Raw genomic sequence first — 25,167 nt, forward strand, 5'->3', positions numbered from 1 at the left:
ACGGATGCATTGACTTAATCATATAGCCTATTTTACATAGTTAACGAGGTTTGTTGTTTCCAGATCATTGCCACTGATGAAAATATACATTATATACAAATATGCTAAATACGGTATAGGCCTACACCTTTGTGATGTATCGCTTTGCATCAGTAGTCAGTGTGATTCACCCTCCACAATTGTACAATTCAAATCAAATCGAATGTTATTTGTATAGTCCTTTTTACAAGCGGTCACAGATGGCTTCACATATGCCCATAGAACTGCACCTAAACCCTGAAGGGCAATGAAGCCATGCATTTGAGCCATGGGTCCCCATGATTCAAACTCTGAGATGTGTGATCTCGCTTTCATCTCTGATACAGATCCCCTGAGACTATGGCCTGAACTGGTTGTTTGATTGCTTTGCTTAGAGACTGTCTATCTCCTTAACCCTCCCAGCAATCCTCCCCTGTTTTTTTTTTTTTTTTTTAAAGATGTTTGCCTTCTACCTAAAAGAACTAAGTGAATCTGCCACTAATTTAAAAAGCCCTCTGTTTGTAAGGCAAATGGAAATCTGTCCTCAAGTCTTTTGATGTGTTATCAAATCTGTTCAGATCTCTAGAAGGTTGAGCATCTGACTGCTACTACCACAGTACCTGGTGCCTTCTCTGAACAGGCTGAAGCTTATTTATTTTTCTTTCATAAGAAATACACATAGCTAAATTGTTCCCATGTTGTCTCTTTGAAGAAACGTATTCCAATAAAGGATTTTAATTAAATTCATTTTCATTTAATTCAAGATATTAACGTCGCTTGTTGGTAATTTGGTTTGCAGACAGATTTAGAAAATTTGACTATTTATAACATCATACATTGAAATTTGTGGATTCTGAACTTAAAAGAACACACTAAGCCTAAATATGGTGTGACTGGTTTATCTCTGGCTTTAAATATTTTTGATTGTGTGAATAAGCTACATTGAAGATGCAGACATTATGTTGAATGCGGCATGTATAAACATCCTGACCACCAGTGCATAGCATCCTTGATAAAAAAATAAACGTTTTGGAGCACTTATTATAGGACTTCCCATGTTAGAAGGAAATGATTATTGTAAAATCCAAGACCATAAAATGACCTCAGACTGTCATTTCCCCCGTGATCAACGAAGCTGGGGCCGATTTTATGAGAGAGGATTCGCAGCAGCGCCTGTATCAATTGTGGATGTTTTTCTTATTTGACATAGCAAGTCAAGAACAGTGATGTCGCTGAAGGAAAAATTACCCGTAGAAATGTGAAACGCATGCACAGGACTAACATAAAACCAGGAGAAGGTGTTTGACGGCTACTCAAATTTTTATTCTGCGCATGATGACGCGCTAAAGTACGTCTGTCTCCGCTTCACACTGCTAGCTAGCAGGAAGTATGTTGAATCGGTTGAAAAAAAGACCGATGAGCCGAAGTCGGTTGTTGATTCGAATAAAAAAACATGCCTAGTCTATGAATTTGCAAATTCTGCATTTCGAGATTAAGCATCATTCATACGGTTGCCACGAACGTCAAGCAAGGGGTAAGTTATGAGTCTAAAACGACCTAAAACCGATGTTTTCCATCAATGGGCCGGAGCGTATTTGTCGAGATCTTTGTGTTGGTTCAGGCTAGCTCAGCTAACCCTGCCTTGCGTGCCACGGTTTTTTGCATGCAGAGGCGAAATGTCACCTTAGGCAATCATTTCCACCAAATCGCTGTCTTATTCTATTTAGAACTTTGTGCAAATGTAGTATCTCGTACGTATGTGTTTTTGCTACTACATAGTGGGCTTTATTGCTTTTGCAGCTTCCGTTTTCCTCTTCTTTAGCATCGTGGGGGGTAGCTAGCTAGCTTGCTAAAGGCGAACTCGGCCGCATATCTTGCTACCAGGCCAGTTTTTTTCCGTCGCAAATCTAGCTGGTCTAGGTTCGCTAGCCGTGAGTATCCTCGTTAGATAGGTGGCTGTACAGTTTAGTGTTAATGCATTAGAGTATGCATTCTTAAATATACACGAAAAGGATAGAAACGTCATATTTTAATTACAGAATAAAAGTATTTTCACACTTGACCTAAGATAGCTTGCTAGCTAACGGTCCAATGTTTGCACAGCTAGCTAGTTGGCCAAAATGAAGCTAGCTCGCTAGCACATGCTATCCACTTTGAAAAAATTGCTTGCTAGAAAGCCATTTTCTTGTGAAAATGGGATCCCTCTCTCACTATGGAATGGACCGTAAGATATGTTCATGTATATGTTAGGAAGTTAGTGTTTGATTTGTTTGCCAACGATGAATTTTGTAAACAAAATTCCTGCGAATAATCCAGCCGCTCCTCCGGCCTTGACGTTGCCTAATTTGGGGAGGCGGCCGATGGAAAAGAAGACGGAATGTCGCGGGGATCGGCGGTAAAGATGCCCTGCTTTTGTCCTACAAAATGCTTAGTGAACTCGATGGAAAAAGACAAGCCAAGGTCAGGTAGCCTGTTTGATTTGCCGCATTCTTAGGTCTGCCATTTGTTAAGAAAATGTACGTTTCCACTTCGCGAATCTTTCTTGCACGTTTGGGAAATTGTTCAATTGTTCAATTGTAGTGAAACAACTAATCTCGGTTCTTATTCATAACAACGCATGTGTAAACACTAAGCAACGGAGAGCTTACGGTTAAATAAATGGAATGGACATTTTTTTCACAGTTATAATTTGGTCAATTAATATAATGTAATATTAGCAAATGCACCAATAGGAAATATGTATTTTAGTTTTCCTCCTATATACACAGTAACTGTTTGTTTACATAATTGCACTCGACGGGTTTCCAGCTCCTGGTAATGGAATGCAAAAGTGAGAGTTTTTGATTGTCGGCTCGTATTCTGATTAGTTAGTGTATCATATTGTTGAAAATGTGTGGTCTCAGTCTGTCCGTATGGAAGTAACTTATTTGCTTATAATGTCATGTTATTATATTTGTTTTATACTGTGGAATTAACTTAAGTCAACAATACAATGCAAACAAAAAAATCATAAATGTCAGTATTTCCTAGAATGAGGAAATCCATATTAGAATAAACCATATTCTGACACATACACTTTTGAAGATGGAATATCACAGCTAATTACCATTTATAATACAATAATTGCAAGAAGCATTAAAATCTCACAGGTTTGCATTTGTTTCTAGTTTAACATGTAAACTAGAGACCTTGGCCTCTACGGTGGGGGGGTGGGGGGTGGGGGGGTTCTTAGTCAAAAATGTCGCTCAAGTAAGAATATGTATCTTATTTCGTTATGCCACCTTCAACCTTTACCTAATACCATTGCCCCTTGTTAGCAAGGCCCCTCCCCCTCCACACTCCTGGTTGTATCCATCAATCAAAAAATATCTCCCACACCTTTTTCGTCCTTACAATTTTCTCTCTCTCTCTCCCCCTTAAACCTTGGTTTTCCTTATCATCTGCTCCAGTGTAAACAACAGCTGACATATGACTATAGCGGACGTGCTTTTTTGTGAAGTTAAACCCATCTGGCTGTTTGCTACCCAGATCTTGATTGACTTGATGAGACTGGGGCATCCAGATGGCCCGGCACTGAGGCCCGAGGTTGGGGTGCTTCCCCTTAGGGCATGCGGCTCTGGCTTCCACATGCTAGCTGCTAGACAAACCCACGCAGGGCTGAGTGTCTATTCTGTTGAGGTGTCAACACGTGACTGGAGGAACAAATACTGGTGTGTCAATATGCCTTGCTGGAGTGACCTGCTGTAATTTTATGTTTCTAGAATAACTGGTTCAATGTTTGGTATTCTAGAGTAGTCCAAATGACAAATGCCTAATCTTATGATTTATGTGTTGTTATATCCTATGCATACTGTTAAATTTTTTTTTTTTTTAAAGTTTTTAATGCAATTCTAAAATAATTTGATTTCAAAAGTATTTAAGATTTTTTGTACATTGCTGATCATGTATGCCCCCCCCCCCCCAATTATCACTACTACTGATTAGGCCAACTTTTTATTTTCATCTTGTGTAATATGTAGAAATAAAACAATTGCTGCACAATCCTTAATTGTTCAATAAAGTGTGTTTTTATATATATATATCTATATATATCTATATATTAATATTCAATAATAATAATAATAAACACGATTCCCAATGTTATTGTGTCTTCACAGTAGACATCCAGAGGCTGGTCTTTGTCCACGACCACTCCTGCCCTGCCCTGCCAGGGTGGTCTTGAACCGCTGTTGGTGAAGACTGACCTTGCAGAACTGGCATTAATAGCATTCCTACACAGGTATCCTACCACTGTTATGGTATTTTGCCTTGGAAGTGCCAGCACTAATGTAAGAATATCGCCTTCCTTAATAGAATTGTTGTTTAATCTAATACCACCATTTCCACAGTTTTTCCCTGGTGGCTTGACTGTGTCCAAATCGTCATCTGCCCATCCCTGAATACGTGGCCTTGAAAGGGTTAAGGAGAAGACAATATCAACAGCTCTGGGAAGGAAATGGCTGCCATCACAGACAGCTGAGAGCTAAGCCTCATCTTTACTCTGCTCACCTTTGCTGTGTTCATTATCTTAAGGACCTGATTTCTCTTAATATATTTGAATCACCTTACTATGGCAATGCATGACATGAGCCGTGCCAAGGGTTTCCCCTGCAAAGAGTGTGACATGGTTTGCCCCAGTACCCCCAGTCTTCTAGAGCACATGAAGGCACATTACCAGCAAGAAGAGAACGGAAGGTTTGAGTGTGAGCAATGCGGCAGAATATACAAACACGCCGGTAGCTTGGCCAATCATAAGAAATCTCACGAAGTGGGCTCCTTCCAGTGTCCAGTCTGTACCAGGACTCTGCCCAACGCTGTTGCCCTTAAGAATCACCTGCGTATCCACACATTGTCACCTAGCGCTCAGGCTGAGGAGGAGAACGAGGAGGTGGTTGAAGATGGGGGGCACGATGAGAGGGACTATGGTCTCGCCCAGGACTTGTCCGATGGGTTTGGCCGCAGCCATTTGAATAACAGTGGCATGGGCCATGGCGTCATGCAAAGCCACGATCCCGACGATCACAATAAACAGAAGTCTCCCGGATCGGACGACGCCTGGGATCGTCCCTTCAAATGTGACCAGTGCGACCGAACATATCGTCACCACGGCAGCCTGGTGAACCACAAGAAGTGTCACCAGCAAGGAACGTTCAAGTGCTCCGTGTGTTTCAAGCAGTTCAACAACCTGGCGGCTTTAAATGGCCACGAGCGCACCCACTCCAAATTTAAGCCTCCAGGAGCTTCGATGGTCAACACGTTGCATGATTCTGATCAACGTCCACCGGCTCCTCAGAACGACGACGCGTCTTCCTGCTTTTGCCATTTGTGCCAGGTCGCTTTACCCAACAAGAGTGACTTCCAGGAGCATATCCTTCTGCACAATGCAGCTTCCTCTTCATTGGGTCTTTCCCGTAGTTTCCCTGGGATAATGCCACACAACCTTAGCTCTGTCCGCTCCCCGGCATACACGCCAGCACTTGGCGACCCTCTGCCACTTCCTCCCCTGCCTGACAAACGTGGCCCTTACGATCCCATGCTCGGACCGCCCGTCAACAACCCCATCTATACCTGTGCTTACTGTGGTGCCGGTCATCCAGATCTGGATAGTCTGAAAGTCCACTACCTGACCCATGACCCACACCCAGGTTCGCACGGCCAGGAGGGCTCATCCATTCTCAACACAGATGGGCTGGGCGCAGGCTCTCAGCCCTCAGTATCGTCACCCTCTGGCAGTGGAAGAGTGCAGCAGAATTCGCCAGACGATGGCGAACGAAGGTTCAAGTGTCACGAATGTGGGAAGAGTTACCGCCACGCCGGAAGTTTAGTCAACCACAAGCGGTCCCACCAGACGGGTCATTATCAGTGTACCATCTGTTGCAAGCAATACCCACACCTAGCAGCTTTGCATAGCCACCTTCGCAGTCATAAGGGCAGACCATCCAACCAGCCCATCAGCAACGACAGTAGCGACTGGCTCTCTTCAGAACCCTTGACGCTTGATTCCCAGCAGAGTTATGCGCAGGAGGGAAGTGGTGCCACCACTCCAATATCCCTTCCCGGTAACCTTGGAGACGCAGCGCACTTCGTCCCAGATGGAGGCCACAGCAGTGGCCTTGATTCGTTGGAATTTCATGACCGATTTGATGGTTCCCTGGCTCAAAGCAACTCTGGGCATCGTCAGGCAGACAGACATATGTGCGCTGACTGTGGAGAAATGTATGGAGACATCTCCGGCATCAAGTCCCACATGTGCCCCCAACGCCGCCAGCAGCAAGGGGGAATGTCCAACGGCTTTATGGGGAACATGAACTACCACAGCCCTGGTGGCACTGCCCTCCCTTCTGGGGGAGCTGGGAACCTGAAAGAAGGCAGTGGGCAGCGCCGTGCCCAGGACCAGATGCAATACGGAGGGTCTCAAACCCACAGCAACTCCCAGGGAGGCGGGAAGAGGATGAACGATAAAGACGAGGACGACGACGGGGAGGTTTACCAGTGCTCGGTGTGCGGAAACCACTACGCCAGTCTCAGAGCACTGAGGAGCCATTTACGCAGCCATGCAAACAACCCTACAGGAGCAGGGCCATCCAACCTCTCTCCCAACGAGCAGGACTGGAGGATGATCTGCAGCACGTGTGGCCAGAGCTTTGCCAGGAAGCAGGATCTGCTGAACCATCAACTGGTGCATGGACCGCAAAGACCTGATGGGCAAGCACAAGGCATGGGGGGAAACTCAACCAACACCAACGGCAAAATGGATGGTCGCAACCACATCTGTGTTGACTGCGGCATGTTCTTTGCCGATCGCCACCACCTGATCACCCACCTGTGCCCTGGTAAGAACAGGGGAGGAGCGCTGAGCAAGGAAGGCTTGAATGGGGCGAAAGGGATGACCGGTGGAGCTGGTGTCAGCGGGGGAGTTGGCGCGGGGGGAAGTCGTGATACGGTAGACCGCCAGGCCATGCCTGTTTCTGGAGAGCGACCTCACCGGTGTGACCAGTGTGGAAGAGGCTACAGGCACCCGTGTTCCCTGCTCAACCACAAGAAATCCCACAAGACTGGAGTCTTTAGGTGCCTTGTTTGCCAGAAACGCTACTACAACCTGCTAGCCCTGAAGAACCACCAGAGAACTCACTTTGACTTGAAAAGGTAAAGTTTTCCTTTGAGGTTATGAACAAATGTGTTGCAATAAATTTATTTTTTGGTATGGTCCCACGAAATGCAAAGTATAATAGAAGGCTCTTTCCACTTGTCTGACTTTAGTTATGAGAAGGTAATGTTATTAGAATCAAATCAAGCTTTCCTTAAATGTGTCTTTTGTTTTTCATGTTAAAGGCGATTAATGAACACGGAGAAAACCTTGGAACTGTTTCGTATTTTCCAATGACTTCATCTTCTGCTCCACAGGCATAAGTGTGAGGAGTGCGGGAAGGCGTTCAAGATCCAGAAGCAGCTCATCAACCACCTTCGCCTCCACGAGGAACACCGAGCCAAGGCGCAGGTGCGCGATCAGAGGATCCAGGGCGTAGCCCCCAACGGATCTCGCTTTCAGCAAGCCGGGCCCTCTCAGCTACAGTCCATGAGAGGAGAGTCCTCCAAAAGCCAGAACCCCACCATGGGAGGAGGAGTCAAGTACGGCCAGCAGGGATTCAAGAAACCGTACTCCTCGGCTGGAACCTCCAGGCCTCAGAACATCGACCCGTCAGAGGGCGGAAGACGCCCGTTTGCCTGTGACGAGTGCGGACGGACCTATCGGCACGCTGGCAGTCTGGCCAATCACAAGAACCTCCACAAGATCGGAGAGTATCACTGCAACGTCTGCAACTCGACCTATCCCAACCGCTTAGCCATGAAAAACCACCTGCGTCTTCACTTCGCCCTCAAGAAGCACACCTGCCAGGAGTGCGGCAAGGGATTCCGCACCCAGAAGCAGCTGAGCACCCACACCACCGCGCAGCTCTGCAAGGGCGGCGAAGGAACCAGCACTCAGATGGACTACGAATGCGACGGCTGCTGTGAAGGCTTTACTACTGCAGAAGAGCTGGCGGCCCACGACTGTCCCGCCCACCAGCTTCCCTCCTCCTCTGCCTCCCTCAACAGCTCCAGCCTCAGCATGGAGGGAGTGGACCTGGGGCCCGACGAGCGGCCCTACAGCTGTGACCTCTGCGGTTGCTCCTACAAACACGCCAGCAGTCTGCTCAACCACAAGCACACCCACAAGACGGGAGACTTTCGGTGCAACTTCTGCGACAAGCCGTACTCCAACTACATGGCGCTGCGGAATCACATGCGCATCCACACGCAGAAGAAGAGACACATCTGCCACACCTGCGGGAAAGCTTTCCGGCTGGCCAGATTCCTCCGCAACCACCAGAAAGTCCACGAGGAGGGTCACACCCGCTTCGGCTGCCCCAGCTGCGGGAAGAGCTTCCAGGGGAGGTCTGGTCTGGCCAGGCACCGCTGCGGGGACAACCAGGTAGGCAAGGAGGGCAGGAGGAAGGCCGCTGCAATCACGGGAGAAGAGTGCCGGTACACGTGAGTTCTCGTCTGTTGTTCGTGATTCTTGAAGTTGAAAATAGTGAAGATCATAGGTTTCTACGTGTCTATTACAGGTATATGATCTCCAATCCGGCTTCCTCGGGACCATACGCGTGCCGGAATTCGGATTTTTCTGAAGTTTGGACAAATTGATTAGTGGAGAGACCAGATAAGTCAACCCCGTTTGCTTTCAGTTAGCTAATATGCATTCGTTTCCTAGAATCAGAAATTGAATTAGATATTTTTTTTTTTGTTTTTTTTTTTTCCCCCTCCAAAGATTGCTATTAACTTGATATAAAGCTGATGTAGTATACCAAGTTAAAGTTATGATTTGTGTGTTCCTTTGTACTTGTTTTGATTGTAGTGCTCCTTTGTTTGTTATTCATGGTGTATTACGTAGGTACAATCTTTTAACTGGCTATTTTGAATTGTAATTGTATATTTGATCAGAAGGCCCATGGGATTTTGTCAAGTGAAGTTACAGAAGATAGTTACAAATGGCTGATGATAACAGATATGAGATGTATTGGTATATTGCTCCCGTGAGCCAAAGGCTTTTTGTCTTTATGCTGGTACTCTCAAATGACTTGGGTAGAAGTAGAATATTCTTAGTAGGTATTTGTGGTTAGCTGCACTGCACGTTCTTGTGTTATGATAAAAACCATTTTATCTATAAAATGTCTTTCTTTCTTTTTTTTTGTTTTTGTTGCATAGTTTTATTAACTTAAGGAACCATAGGTCGACAAGTAACCCGGTTTCAGTAGCTTGTGACAGTGTGTATTGGGGTAGGTTTCTGTTTGTGCAGTGCAGAGAGCCACAAATACCTCCTAAGCCTCAAAATGAGGCCCACACTGTCAACAGTCCATAGCTTCTCCCCTATTACCTACCCATGTTCCCCCTACATGATTTGCCTCAGTAGTAGTAGTACTTCTTATAGTTAATGGTAAACCACTTATAGTCATCTCAAAAGCTTAAAGCCGGATTCAAGATCATATACCTGTACATATGCTTTGGTTATTGTATGAAAATACAAAATGTAAAACCATTTAAAAGTATTTTTTCACTAATGGGAAAAAAAAGTGGTAACCAGCTAATTAGATGAACTTGGTTAGTTTAGTGGAAGACTTAAAGACCAAAGAATCGTTGCTAATGGCCATTTTTTCTTTTCTTCTGTCTCTTCACAGATGTGATCAGTGCGGCCGCTCCTACCGTCACGCCAGCTCCCTCCTCAACCACAAGAACACCCACACCGTCGGCATTTATCACTGCGCCGTGTGCCTCAAAACCTACTCCAATCTCCTGGCCCTCAAAAACCACCGGCGCATCCACTCCGAGACGCGCCGTCATCGCTGCCCCGACTGTGGCAAGGCCTTCCGCGTCTCCTCCCAGCTCCAGAACCACCGCCGGGTTCACCTGAAGCAGCGAGAACTCACCTGTGGACCTTGCCAGCGCAGCTTCCCCACTCAGGCCAGCTTTAGACTCCACCTGGAGATCAGTCACGGTCAGGCCCCAGTCCCCAGGACCTCCCACCACACCCAGGCCAGGGCCGGGGGCTCCTCAGATCTCGGCTGGGGGTCTGGTCTGGACCTTACCCTGATGCAGGCCCAGGGACTGGACCCCAACGGCCTGCCGAAGCTGAACTCCCCGTCCTCCCAGGGCCGCAGCCGTGGGGTGACGGTGAACAAGTCTCACGTTTGCGACCAGTGCGGCCGCGCCTACCGCCACGCCAGCTCCCTCCTCAACCACAAGAACAGTCACAAGACCGGTGCCTACTTCTGTAACTCCTGCCAGAAGGAGTTCCACAACCTGATGGCCCTCAAGAACCACAGACGGATCCACACTGAACCCAAACGTTATCAGTGCCCAGACTGTGGCAAATCCTTCCGCGTATCTACCCAACTCATCTGCCATCGCCGCATCCACACCAAGGAGAAGCCCTTCTCCTGCCAGCAGTGCGACAAGCGTTTCTCCAGCAAGTCTAACCTCCGCCACCACCAGAAGGTGCACTGGAGCAGCTCATCAGCGCCCCCTACCATGACCATGGGCGCTGCCAGCTTCCTGGGTATGCCCACAGGCCCCTTTCTATAAGTTTGGGTGGGGGAGGGGCACGGGGAGGGGCTAGTGGGAGGACCAATCAAATGCCAAGGTTTCTGGAGGTGCCAAAACACTCTTCCCACTTCTCCTCTTCATTCTCTTCCATCTTCCCACTGGTCTAACAGTGTCAGGTCTCCTTCTCTAATTCTCTAGAGCAGCTTAGTGGTTTAGACACACACAGGTCCTGCATGCAACCCCTGACTCAGGGAGAGAGAGGACATGGAAGCGGACTACAGATCGCAGCTCTGGTTAGGACCATGTTTTCATTTCAAGCCCCCTGTAAATCCATCCACACCACAATATGGCTGCCCGAGCTGTCAAACACGTCACAGCCGTGTCCATGAGGACACCACACCAAGACTACGGCGCACTCACTCTTATTGTTAGACTCCCACATTAGATCCTGTTGATACCTCTTTCGTACATATACTTCTGTTTTCCCTTTTCCCATGTTGTATACACACTAGATGACTGTAAACTCCTGTTTTTGTCCACTTTAAATACCGGTTTTGTAGAGTTCACAACTAAAGATAAGATCAATCTGATGTCATTGCAGTAATGAGAATCTTACGAAGTCTATCCAAGGGGCTTATTTGACCAATATTTAGTTTATTTTTATTTTATCTCCACTCTGATATCTGCTTGACCAACACCCAATCCCCATCACATCCCATCCCATGTGTGATGATGATGATGATGATGATGATGATGATGATGATGATGATTCTTGGATGAAGCCTTTGCTTGCGGCCTTTATCTTGTTGTACTAAAGATGTTGACTAGTAACAAGTTCATTTCAAGTCTCTGTAGAAGTGGGCAATACGTCGGATAAGATATTTGAGATGTTATTTGACGTTGTACATATTGAGGTTTTAAAAAGTGAATGTGGTGGTTGGAGAACCACATTTCTATAATTTAGAACGTTCCTGAGGGGGTTCTGCTCTCTTGTGAGGTTCTAATTGTTTTTTAACTTGTGTGTTTCTTGCAGCACGAAGATGAGCTTCAAACCTTATTATTCTACAGATGACAGCCTTGGTCTTACATGGCTGTTTCTTTGTGACATCACATTTTTGTGTATTCCTCCCATATTTCAAACTGTTTTCTGGGCACCATGTATTGTCAACTTCGCGCAAATAGCTTACGTGTATAGAGGGTAGGCAGTGGAGACGAAAAAAAAATTTAATTCACGAACATTTAAAACAACAAAAAAAAGAATAGCAAAGAAAATGTATATTGTTAGGCCTGTGGCGGCATTTGTTTTTTTCCCTGTATCGTAATCGTACTTCTGACTGTATTATTTACAGTACAACTTTTATATAAAAAAAACAACAAAAAAAACCCAGATCATTGTAGTATGCATTTATTTATATTAACACTTGTATTGGGAAAAAAAACGCTAGTCTTAGGATGTCTGAGTTTAGGAGCTGTGTTGTAACTGCCCCCTTCCTAATGCTCTGTCCCACTCGCCCTCATGTATGTATCATTGACATGGAGCCAAGATGGACTCCAGAGAACACTTGTTACAGTGACTGTAGTCCTCATTTGAAGTCTCAATTTGTTATGCTTTTAAAAAGATGTTTCTGTCCCTTGTCCAATAAAACAAGGAACTGTTCTAATGTGTGTTTTGATTGCAGTACGAAGATTAAGGAACTATTACTGAGATGTTTTTTGCCTTTTACAAGTGATATTGTGACCGTCTCCTCATCGTCAAGACTGGACTCTCCTGTTTCACAAAAAACTCACATTCAAAGGGATACTTTTGTGAAATGTCAGTGCATTCAGTCATCATTATTTTAAGTTTTTTTTTTTTTTTTGTTACACCTTTATTGTAACCCTTGTATTTATTAGTATTTTTCTTTATTTAATTGCGTTTCACTATTGGAAGCTCTGTGTGAACAGTTTCTTTGGGGCACTGGTGCTAGTGAGTGAAATCTAAAGTGACAGTGAAGTGATTTAGGAGTCATGTGATTTAACTAGACCACAAGACAAATGTATATTCTATTTCAACCCTTGCATTTTCACCACAATTGGTTATTAATGTCACCTCCAAACTGCATTTCGGTTAGTCTAGAAAGGTTTGGTTTGAACAAGTATAACCCTTCATCTTAAGTTCTAACTATTTGTTTCCATGCATATATATATATATGTAATGCTTACTATACACTTTTATAAACTATGTTTTGATAATTAATTTCTTAACAAAACCTGTCCATTATAACCCCTAATGCTGAGTACTGAAAATAAATAGCTGGAAAAAGAGTGAACTACGTTGTGAATCGATCGTCCTTTAAGCGCCACACACACACATAGCTCACCTCTATACCCGTATGTTTGTTTTATGCGAGTGTTCAGTCAGTCTGGGTCGTGCTGTACTGGGAAAGGCTGCAGGATGTGGCAGAAACATGTTGGGGGGAAGTATTGACCAGTTCAAGGGCTTTGAAAGGCTTAAGAGGACCAATGAGATTGCGTTGAGATTCAATTTCATTTGGGGGAATGACTAAATTGGTTGTCGTCCGGCTGTGGAAGAATGGGTTTTCTTCTGAATTTAGAGACATTTGGAATAGTCAACAGTTTTGAGTATTTTTTTCAATCCAATCGCTGGAGATCACACTGTAATTCTTTGATCTATGGTGACAGCGCACAGTTTTGGGGCGTTGTGGCCGTTACACTTATCTGGGTTTGGAGGTCGTCATGGAATAGCTCAGAAACATTCAGTTCTCAATCTAAACAGACATCCGAAAGGAGATTAGGTCGTGCCATACTTGGAATCATAAAAATAAATTGGGATGTTTACTCGCATTTTAGGTCTGGCCGGTAAGCGTTGGTTTAAAGCATATAAACACATTCTTGGTCAAACTTGAGTCTAAATTCTAACACACCCTCTTTTGTACAATGGCCTATGCTCTTCATGTCATATTGTGTTGTAGTCATGTGCATTTCACCTTTCATATTTGCATGTAAGCAATAAAGTTTGTGCTTGACAAAGATCCAGGAGTGTTGATGTTATGAAATGTGTCCATTTAGTTAAATCTTCCTGCGACAGGCTACATTATCAACCTTAAGTCTTGGTGACAAAAACAATCTTGGTGTTTCTGGTGTAGTAGGTGACAGCAGGACCATTTAGCCTGTATCCTGGTGATTTAACGCTTACACAGCACGTCGCTCTGCTTTGATTGGACGAGAAAAGACTATCTTACATCTAGCCAATTGGAAGGCAGGATGGTGTTCCCTCAGATGAAAGGTGTTTGGAAAATATTACATGGTTGTGACTGTAGCCGGCATTACAATTTGACGCTTCATGACTCCAGAAATAAACACGTTATTAGTCTTCATGACAGACTACGTCAACATTTTTATCTTACTATTATCAGCCTCAAAGGGCTTCTGTTGATCAATGATTTTGAAATCAATAACTTGCTTGTGCCCTTTGTGAGAAAAATTCAGTGTAGCTTCTTCATGTATGAAACTGTGGCACTGTTTGGATTTTTAACTGTAAACCCTCCTTAGTGAAATCACTGATCTGATTTGACCGGACTGCCAACAGAGTAGACCAGAGATTAGATACATGATAGGAAGTAGGGTGCATATATCACAGAAGTGTATTCTGAGTCCAGGATGAGACTTCTCTATATCTGAGATATGTGTCGATCTGTCTGTGATGGCTTTAAGACCTTCATCTTTTCCGTTTTTCAGATGTGTCACCAGTTGGGACGGTGAACAAGTCTCACGTTTGCGACCAGTGCGGCCGCTCCTACCGCCACGCCAGCTCCCTCCTCAACCACAAGAACAGTCACAAGACCGGTGCCTACTTCTGTAACTCCTGCCAGAAGGAGTTCCACAACCTGATGGCCCTCAAGAACCACAGACGGATCCACACTGAACCCAAACGTTATCAGTGCCCAGACTGTGGCAAATCCTTCCGCGTGTCTACCCAACTCATCTGCCATCGCCGCATCCACACCAAGGAGAAGCCCTTCTCCTGCCAGCAGTGTGGGAGAAGTTTCTCCAGCCGGTCTAACCTCCGCCACCACCAGAAGGTGCACTGGAGCAGCGCGTCCACAGCCAGGCCCTCGTCCACCTTCCTGCCCGTCCCCTCTCGACCCTTCCTCTGAGGCCGGGCCGGGTGCACCGGGCGTGAGACGACAGGAGGGGACACAGGATCGCAGAACCACCTGCAGCCGTCTCTCCCACTCCTCTCCCACTCCCCCTCCAGTTCTCTTGGTACAGAAACAAACTACAGCGTTGTGACGTAGTCTCACGGGTTTTGGGTGGTGCCCAAGGTGGCTGGTGGGTAGGTGGGTGGGAACGCTAATAACACGGGACCACCCTCCATCGTCCAATTGTAACTCTGCTTGGATATTGATGGTGAACAGTGGAGGGGTCGGGTAATTACATATTTGTGATATAGAATTCTTCCAAGATGTGAGAGGCTCTGGTCTTCGGACTGCTGTGCTTGCTCTTAAATGGATAGTTCACTAAATGTCCAAATATTTGGTAGTCTATCTTTTATTTATATTTATATATATATATATATATAGCAGGTCTCTAACCATACACCTGGCCCTTTTCAGCCAGAGATAGGAAGAGGTAGACAGGAAACGTAGGAGTGGGATAAAGGGGAGGACATGCAGGAATGGACCAAGCCAGAATCAAACCCTGGCCCCTGCGATAGGCCTTCGGCTCATCGTACAAGCTCTACCCATTGAGCCACTGGGGCTTTCTGCCTTTGTATTAATATGTTTTATGTACATGTCTATTTGGGCTACTAACCAACTGTAATTGGCATTGTTTAAGATTTGTGTTATTGTGATGGATTAGTAGACAAGTGGTTTTGTATTCTTAGAAGCACAGATGTGCCATCATGGTCACTCCAAAACGAACAGCATACCAGCAACGTGGGTCTCTGAGAAACTTTTGGTTAGTAAACTGTCCGGTTACCAGATGAACTCTTATTGACAGCACATTTAAACACTTCCATATTTAGTTCTTTGAGGACTCTTATTTTTGAAATTTTTCTAACTAGCTTGACCATTTACAAATTTACAAAGTGATATTGAAAGGTCATCATCCTGTAAATATTAAGCTGGTACTGCAGATAGTTTCATTTACTATTATTATATAAATATCGAATATATATATATATAATGTGTTCATAGCACACGGAAATAGAAAGCATATGTTTCTGTGATGCCTGGATTTTGGGTGCTGTCTTTCAAGTGTCCCTTTCCTGAAACCTTTAGCTAGATGTCCTGCAGAAGCCTCAGGGTGGAGGTGTCCAGTGCTGTTCCTGCAGAGATACCCTCCCACAGGTTTTCACTCCAACCCTAATCTAGTACACCTGGTTCAAATAATCAGCTTCTTCACCCGTTGAATCGGGTTAGTTACAACTGGGTTTGGAGTAAAACCTCACAGGCACGTAGCTCTCCAGAGAAAGGATTGGAAACCCCTACCTTAGAGTCTACATTTTAGGCATGCCTGTTCATTTGATGGGACAGAGAAATCAGACATAGGAGGCAAACTGATGTAACACACTACCATGGCTTGGAACTATCCAACCAAGTGCCTACGGGATTCATGCGAAAGGTCAGTTTGTGATGTGTCACTGACACACAGTCACGGATGAAGGACTCTGTGAAAACACTGCTTGCAGCGGCTGGAACACAGCGGCTGTAACACAGGGGACTGTAACATAGGGGACTGTAACATAGGGGACTGTAACATAGGGGACTGTAACATAGGGGACTGTAACACAGGGGACTGTAACATAGGGGACTGTAACATAGGGGACTGTAACACAGGGGACTGTAACATAGGGGACTGTAACACAGGGGACTGTAACATAGGGGACTGTAACATAGGGGACTGTAACATGGGGGACTGTAACATAGGGGACTGTAACATAGGGGACTGTAACATAGGGGACTGTAACACAGGGGACTGTAACATAGGGGACTGTAACATAGGGGACTGTAACATAGGGGACTGTAACATAGGGGACTGTAACATAGGGGACTGTAACATGGGATCCCCTGATGGTTTGGAGTGAGACCCCGTACCTTTCTTGAACAGTGTCGACGGGATGCGGATCGGGGGGAGAGAGAATGGGGCCGGCACAAACATAGCTTCAGAGCAAACGGTGACTGTGTGTTTCTCTGGAGTTGACTGTGTGTTTCTCTGGAGTTGACTGTGTGTTTCTCTGGAGTTGACTGTGTGTTTCTCTGGAGTTGACTGTGTGTTTCTCTGGAGTTGACTGTGTGTTTCTCTGGAGTTGACTGTGTGTTTCTCTGGAGTTGACTGTGTGTCTACTGACAGACCCCCGGGGATCCAGAAGGTGGAAGAATATTTTTTAGGACAAACCTAGAGATAAGGACTCCTCTAACTGGGTCGAGTTGGCGGAGGAGCATCCAGTGTTGTGCTTTAGCCTTCCACTGCGGCCCACACTGTGCTTTCCCCCGCGTTCGGCTTCCAAGGACCACAGCCCAACTGCCACGGGACACCTGAGGATCTGGAGGACCGCATGTCCCAGCATGCCGTGCAGTTGACTGTAAAGAACCAGTCCGCTACCGTGATCAGCAGACCAGCTGTTGCTGTCTTGTGTTGTGGGCTGGAGTTCCCATATTAACCAGATAAGGAGCTGGGTGAAGGGTTGGAGGCTCCTTCTGGAGACTGTACAGACCGTTTCAAGAAGCAAAATAAAAAAGGAAGCTTTAGAAAGGCAGTGAGATTCCCCTCCTTACAACAGAGGGACGTTCTGAAACGTATTAAAAGTCCAGTGCTAGTTCTCCTGGTAGGATGTGACATGATGAGGCTTCATGCGGTTTCCTCCTTCATATGAATCTTGATCATAATAGACTCTTACAACTATGCTCAAAATGGAAGCGCTTTAGTATTAGTGATTACCGATTTAGTAGCTGTTGAAGAAACAAATTAGGGGAATATTGTTGGTGCTTTGTGTGTGAATTACAATACTCTGCAGTTAAACATGTTTATTGTTAACCTTTTCTGTCTGGGTGGGTGGGTGGAGATAGACGGATGGAGGTGGTTGTTTTAGGTGGAGAAGCAGATAGCCCCCATGTATCCTTATTTAATGGTCTTTTGAGTAACTTGCTAATGCATCCATACTCCTCCCAACTCAATGCATCTTGCTTGTTTTAATGTGCTCCATGGATCTCTTCAGTAAACTCCATGTGTGTGTTCTGTTTTCCCCTAGTTATCAGTCAGGATCTGTGTAACGTTTGATCCACTTCCTGTAACTTCACTTAGTCTTTGTTTGCAAATAAACATGTTTCTACACACAATGCTTTGTATTTATAGCTGGTGCGTTCCCTCCAGACGGCCCTCACACACGTGCACGTTAGAGCTACCTGAGTCCTTCTGAACTCTGATGAAGGTGGAAGACCAGGTTGATTGCGGGAGATTACCGTAGCAACCTGTTGGTGTGGACGACCTCACTAACATGGTGATGTCACAGTGTAAAACGTGATGTGGAGTCAGATGGGTAATCAGAAGGTTGTCGGTTCAATTCCCAGCCGTGCCAAATGACGTGTCCTTGGACAAGGCACTTCACCCTACTTGTCTCGGGGGGAATGTCCCTGTACTTACTGTAAGTCGCTCTGGATAAGAGCGTCTGCTAAATGACTAAATGTAAATGTAATGTGTTAATAGTACAGTGGAATCACCTTCCCCCAGAGAGAGAGAGAAGGAGAGGAGAGAAGGAGAGGAGAGAAGGAGAGGAGAGAAGGAGAGGAGAGAAGGAGAGGAGAGAAAGGACAGAGGAGAGAAGGAGAGGAGAGAAGGAGAGGAGAGAAGACAGAGGAGAGAAGGAGAGGAGAGAAGGAGAGGAGAGAAGGAGAGGAGAGAAGGAAAGGAGAGAGAAGACAGAGGAGAGAAGGAGAGGAGAGAAGGAGAGGAGAGAGAAGACAGAGGAGAGAAGGAGAGAGAGAGAGAAGACAGAGGAGAGAAGGAGAGGAGAGAGAAGACAGAGGAGAGAAGGAGAGGAGAGAGAAGGAGGTGGGAAGAGGGAGAGAGAGAGAGGAGAGAAGGAGAGGAGAGAGAAGGAGGTGGGAAGAGGGAGAGAGAGAGAGAGGAGAGAAGGAGAGGAGAGAGAAGACAGAGGAGAGAAGGAGAGGAGAGAGAAGACAGAGGAGAGAAGGAGAGGAGAGAGAGAGAGGTGGGAAGGGGGAGAGAGAGAGAAGACAGAGGAGAGAAGGAGAGGAGAGAGAAGGAGGTGGGAAGAGGGAGAGAGAGAGAGGTGGGAAGGGGGAGAGAGAGAGAAGACAGAGGAGAGAAGGAGAGGAGAGAGAAGGAGGTGGGAAGAGGGAGAGAGAGAGAGAGGATGCAACAGCAATAAAGACAAACTACTAAGAAATTACACTGAACAATCCTTTTCTTTATTCATTTTTTGTTATCATTTCAATATGTCTGTCGGGGTTTTTTTTGTTGTTTTTATTTTAAATTAAAATTTGACACACTTATAAAAGACAGCATCTGCATAGAGTTGTCATCTTAAAGATCCATGGAGAAAAGGGGAGAGAGCGAGAGGAGGGGAGAGGAGATGGGGAATACTGGCACATCACACTAACTAAACAGAACAGCAAACAGCAGTACGAGAGAGGGAGAGAGAGGGACAGATAGTTTTTTACATTACGGTACGCACACATACACACACACAAAAAAAACGGGACACAAGTTGCATTTCCAGTCAAAGTTGTAGCTAACGAACGATCCAACTGTCCCCTTTTTTCTTTTTACTCTCTCTCTCTCTGTCCTTTTTTCACTCAGACAACCCCCTCGAGCTGACAAACGTAACAAGATGGAGGCCGTTTTCACCTGGCTGTGTCGCTATCCCTGTCACAGTCGCTAACTTCTATATTCACTTTGACTGTGGCTAGAATCTGCCGCCATTAGCGAGTGGTGGTTGAGGTCTGATATGATATCGTCTCACTTCTGCATTTTAAAGAAAGCCCTTTTTCTTTGTATTGCACATATAGGTGGGTTTCCTCTAATCAGCCACAGCCTAGCCTTGGAGGATGGTAACACAATACAGAAGGTCTGTCGTCTAATGTTTGGGACAATCCTTTCCCGGTTAAAGAGGTAAAGGTGGGTAACAAAATAAATGTTGTCTTTTGACCACAGACATTATCCACCTCCCTTGCTCCCACACGGAGACTACGACACCTGGTAAGATGTTAATACTTACAAATAAAGGTATACTTGAACTGTCATGAGAACTAAATAAAGACAAGCATACTTAGGAGAGGTGAACAATCCTATATCAGCCCCTAATTCCTTTAATCACCATGAGTAGATCCGAATAGATAAACAGGCAATCATAGGCATTCCTCCCCTATGCCTTCTGTTAATATATAGGTGGAGTAACTGCCATGTTGCTTATTCATGATCCGTCTATTCGCATCTACTGGAGAGGCTGGAAGCTTGGAGACCAAGGGCAAAGAGGCCGAGTCCGAACTGAAGAAACGTCCAATCGACGGAGTCTACGTCCGACACTGGGATGGTAAGAGTCCCACCCTCAAGGACGGGGCTGGTTTGTGACTAAAGATGGTCTACCGTGTGGAAACAGAGAGGAGGGTTGTTCCAGGTCTGGTCTGGGGCTGTCCAATATGTGGAGACACAGAGAGAGAGCTAGTGTTCAGGGTCGAGCCTTTGCGCGGCACACTGACGGAGGCGAACGAGAAGGAGCGGTTAGCAGTTAGCGGTTAGCGGGTACTGTGTCTGTCTAGAGATGGAGGGAAGCACTTTTCATCAGAGGAAACTCTGAACCGAATAAAACTGGTGTAGAAGGTTTAGACTGGCACACAGTTGGTCACGAAATCCTAGTCTGTCTACTGTCCAAACAGTCCATATAACATGTATGAACTGAAAGGATATGGATGGACAGAACATCAGTCTGGAAGGGGGACATGGGGGAAAAGGACAGAGATCGAACCACTTCACAACTTTGACAGGAACAAGTATCTCAGTAGATTTATACATGGACATGCAAGTCATTTTTTCTCTCTTTGAAGTATTTACAATAATTACATGACACAAAGATCCAGTTCAGTTTGACAAAATTGCGAGCATTCGATATTCAATATTACTACTATTATTATGTTAACATAACTTCATTATTTCATTAAATCATTGCTATTATAATGACTCCCGTTCTGAATGTTTGATTCTGTCTCCCCTCAGGTTGCAAGGTTTCTTTTCATTATAATAATATATTTGTTATCTATTCACTTTTAATTCATCTTAATATTGTAACCGACTAGATGAAGGTCACCTCTGAATTCTCTCTTCATGGCACCTGTCCTTCCCCGCCCAGCCCTCCGCACCATTAGAACACTGATAAAAGCAATACTGTGGTGAAACTAGGGAAGGATGCATCCAAATGCTAACGTGAAGCAAAATAAAAATAAAATGTTTGATTGTGGCTATTGACAGCGGCACTATTATGAGCCACACAAACAAGCCTCTTCAAAGAGGGACTGGCATGTTGTGGTTGTTGTTATTGTAATAACTTTTCATCGAAGGTAAACCTCTTCTGTCAGTTTGAAGATTGACGTGAGGACAGATCTACTGCTATCCAAGACACAGCCATCAGATAATGGTCTGAAATCTGCTATTCATACCGCCTGCCTGGTCGACATCAACACTATCATCAGAAAAGTTGCAGAGTGCAGTCATAGACAGCTACTAGGGTGACATCAGTTCACAGTCATGTTCAAACTCTCTCCAGAAGACGTTAATCCCACCGCCTGACCAGGCTGTCTCCTGACACTAGCTTGATGGTTTCAGAGCCTTACAGACACGTTTATCCAGCTGTCCTCTGTGCAACCATCACAATCCCTCTACCCCCAGTCCTTCTACCCCCAGTCCTTCTACCCCTAGCCACAGGGTGCTTTCCCAATGCTCGGGTCAGGACACCGCTGACGTCACCTCCACGTCTCACGCTTTCTGAACAGAGAGAGAAGGAGAGGCCAACGCTTCGAGTTCGTCAGGGCCCATTCCCTCTCTGTTCTCGAGCGTGGGCGTTCGGGGAGAGAGAGACGGGGTATTGGTGTGGATCGATAAGTAGCCAGATGAACGGAGAGATGGTTGAACATGGCCGTCGTCTCAGACTGACCCTCAGGTGGGGCAGCAGAGAGAAAGCAGAGCAACTGAGTGTCGAATAGGTCGCCAGTAAGCGGGAACTACAGGGTGCATCAACTTGTACGTTTTAATTCGCATCGGTAAACCAGTTGACATGGCAATAAAAATATACACGTGAAAATGTATAACAAATAAATAAAATAAATTATAATGGCTCCATAGGATGCAATTCTCTTTTCACTATTCCTACCACAAACTAAAACTACTTCCTAGATAGAGATGACTTTAAAAGGACAACATGTAAAGTCTATTCAATAAGTACTATTGGTTGAGACAGACCGACATGCATTAGGATGGGTGGGGGGCAGAGACTTTGATAACATAATAACTTTGATACAATTAAAGTACTGTGATACCATTTCATCTGGAGCATTTTCTGTAAACTTGCCTCCCTTTGTGCTCTGGGCTGACTATGTGAACACACAGGGCAAAATGCTTTGGTTTGAATTTAATTCAACAAATATAAATAAGTATTCTTCTTTTGTTCTGGTAAATCTACATCAAACTGAAACTCAATGGCTATGACCCATGGACCTGCTGTCACGAAACAGCCCTCAGCTTCGCCGTGTGTTTGGAGTGTGAAGCCACACACACACACACACACACCCGCGTCGGCTGCAGGCGTGCACACCCACGCACACACACCTACTGTACACAGACAAACGCTCATGCTCACATACACACGGGCACACGGTACGTACGCACCAATCTTTACCAGGGTGGGAGGGGCATGCGCACAGAGGGGTCTGGGAGCTCACAAGTTGCAGTCGCGGCTTAAAGACGATAAGAACGTTTCCTCACAAGGACAGACGCACGTCAACCATAGAAGCACAACAAGCAGAGTGATGGATGAATGGGGAGAAGAAGGGGGGGGGGGCTTTGGAATGTCCGAAAATGACTAGCGGTGGTCTTGAGTGTGGGTAGAGGGGTAGGAGGGAGGAGGGACATGCTGCACCAAACCTAAACAGCACCCAGAGGTCGACCCGGGGGTTACCGGACACTCTCACAAGATATGGACCCTCTGGATGAACCACACTAACTACGGTATCTGTGAAGAGACATCAGGAACGGCAACTACCTATATAACCTCTTGACCCCTTGACCCCTACACAGGAAATAGAAATAACCCATCAATAACTAAAACAGTGAAGGTGATAAGACAGTGTTTTCTTCAGAGTGTAAAGTGCGCACATGATCGAGAGCTGAAATCACCATGCAAACTCACAAAGCCGAAAGTTGCATGCCTTTTGAGAATAAGGGCTCCCTAGCCATATTCCTTTTAAAAGAACAAACAAAAAAACGACAACGACATCAATATAACCCCATTATAACTGTACATGTAAGTGGTTGGACACATTAAATACACCAAATAAACATGCTGGCCAGTGTTGGAATGACTTGAGAGACCACAACCTCCTGCCCTCTGCGGGTGATATCTGTGAAGCTTTCCGCTGTTTCTCTCCCTGCAGCCCTGCACCGTGACCATCTCTCCCTGCACCGGCAGAACCACAGGGGCCTTGACTGAAGAGGGTAATCGTGAGCGTAGATTGGGATTGACGGGATGTATATATATATATATATTGGGTCTTGTGTTTCTGGTAGAAAACAGTGACATGGGTTAGTCCTGACGAGTTTTAGAAAAAAGAGAAGCCCCTCGCCTGTTGCGGTTGCTTAACGGGCTCGATAGAAAGTAACAATAACGTCTGTCTGGTCGGGACAAGCAGGGTTTGACGTCTCAGTTTCACAATTAGCCAGCGCCCCCCCCCCACCCCCCCCCCCCCCCCGGCTCGATTTATTGCCAATATTTTCATCAGTTAGCTTCGTTTTAGAGCCAAAGTGAAAAGTTTGGACCTCTTCGTCCAAACTAGATCATGTTACTCAGAATAGATGACGTTTTGCTAAGTACAGACTCGTTCCTAGCTTGTTGTTATATTCTTTGCGAGGAGTGATTCTGTTATAATAGAATATAATGAGGATTTGTCTTCATTAACTTAATGCATTTCACTAACTACATGAATCTGCCTTTGGTTTTTAACTGAACAACGTCAACTTTTGGCAAAAGCAAATCTCATAAACTTGTGATACAGTGACTAATTGTAAAACTGATAGCTGGTGCTTCACTTTGATTCTACAATATACATCTACATACTACATACTGGTGTCCTTACAATTATTTTGCATACAGGCAAAGGATAATCTACGAGAAAACACACATGATCTTGCTGTGGCTAGCATAGTCTGTCTGAGTTTTAGAAATGACTGAAACATACACTGAAATCCCATAAAGTTCCTTTAAATAGAAGCTAACAGGAAACTATAATTAAGTAACTTTGTTTAGGTTAGATTGTCTAATCAAACCAACTAAATACGCCAGCAATACAGTTATTGCTTCGAAGTCTACTGAGTGCAAGGTAGATGTGGATTAGAGTGTGGGGGTTCAGACAGACGAAACTGCTTCTCTGTACAAGACACACCAAGGCTCTCCTGTACGGTGGCCCAGAGAAGACAGAAAATCTCAGCTCACCGTGCCTGAGACCACCCACAGCTAGGAAGGGTGGAGGAGGACGAGGAGGACGAGGAGGAGGAGGGGGGGGGGGGTGCTTTCTGAACTCTCTATTCCCCTCGCTCACGATTACATCTGTTGCTTCTACAGCGCTGGCATCCACAGAAGCACGGAGGCCTGTGTATCATGTTGCCGTGTTCTACTAACATGTTAGAGTCTACAGCAGGACAACGCACGCGTGACGTGTGTTCTTGGCATGATGTCATTAAATGTGCAATCACAGAGCACAGCTCTTACACTCAAACCGAGCAATCCTCAGCAGGCTACACATCTGGAGATTACCACCCACTTTCAGGAAATCAGGATGACCTAAATACTGATAATACATAATGATGACAATTCATGTTGTACGAATGATCTGTATATCTGTGTGGAACTGGATTATACCTGTACTGTTGGAAAACCACACCTCCCCAGATTGGCATTGCTGTTCTACTCACAGAACCCACCAGGATTATTGAATCTTATTTTTAAATGACGGGAAAGCAACAGCAAAATGCAAACTGCATCCATAAAGGTCCATAAAGTAAATATGAGGCCAGACCAGTAGTCACGGACAGTTCACACACGAACACAACCACAGGAGAACCAACCACTTCCAAATAAAGACATGAGACTCTACAACCAGGGCTAGCCAGCAGGTCAAATTTTGAGATCACGATATTTTTTTTTTTTTGTTTGTTTTCATTTCTTCTTTACTTTTTAATGTGTTCTTCATTTTAGAAACATCTGAAGTACAGGCGTGACAGCAAACCTCTCCCTCT

The 25,167-nt window shown here is 45.3% G+C and overlaps 1 protein-coding gene across 5 annotated transcripts; it reads left to right on the forward strand.

Annotated features, from left to right (window-relative positions):
• The first annotated feature begins 1,228 nt into the window (after nucleotides 1–1,228).
• On the forward strand, nucleotides 1,229–14,957 carry LOC146254058 (zinc finger protein 646). Of its 5 annotated transcripts, XM_084677362.1 has the most exons (7): nucleotides 2,698–2,848; nucleotides 3,547–3,728; nucleotides 4,176–4,297; nucleotides 4,407–7,203; nucleotides 7,462–8,589; nucleotides 9,777–10,654; nucleotides 11,675–12,950. In XM_084677362.1, exons 4-7 carry the CDS (start codon nucleotides 4,628–4,630, stop codon nucleotides 11,683–11,685), a joined length of 4,593 nt encoding a protein of 1,530 aa, XP_084533488.1. In that variant the 5' UTR covers nucleotides 2,698–2,848; nucleotides 3,547–3,728; nucleotides 4,176–4,297; nucleotides 4,407–4,627; the 3' UTR covers nucleotides 11,686–12,950. The 5 variants fall into 5 exon arrangements, with proteins under 5 accessions (XP_084533491.1, XP_084533487.1, XP_084533489.1 ...); XM_084677365.1 differs by lacking the exons at nucleotides 2,698–2,848; nucleotides 3,547–3,728; nucleotides 11,675–12,950 and adding exons at nucleotides 1,229–1,552; nucleotides 14,380–14,957; XM_084677361.1 differs by lacking the exons at nucleotides 2,698–2,848; nucleotides 3,547–3,728 and adding an exon at nucleotides 1,233–1,552.
• Nucleotides 14,958–25,167: the final 10,210 nt, after the last annotated feature.

The sequence above is a fragment of the Hypomesus nipponensis genome, chromosome 17, assembly GCF_054491055.1.
Source record: "Hypomesus nipponensis isolate SF chromosome 17, ASM5449105v1, whole genome shotgun sequence".
NCBI classification, from domain to species: domain Eukaryota; kingdom Metazoa; phylum Chordata; class Actinopteri; order Osmeriformes; family Osmeridae; genus Hypomesus; species Hypomesus nipponensis.

What these genes read in the sequence shown, in the direction of transcription:
- LOC146254058 (XM_084677365.1), top strand. Translation starts at nt 4,628, where the DNA reads ATGGCAATGCATGACATGAGCCGTGCCAAGGGTTTCCCCTGCAAAGAG. An exon ending in ACTCACTTTGACTTGAAAAG is followed by an intron (nt 7,204 to 7,461) that starts GTAAAGTTTTCC and finishes TCTGCTCCACAG; the next exon opens with GCATAAGTGTGAGGAGTGCG. An exon ending in GGAGAAGAGTGCCGGTACAC is followed by an intron (nt 8,590 to 9,776) that starts GTGAGTTCTCGT and finishes GTCTCTTCACAG; the next exon opens with ATGTGATCAGTGCGGCCGCT.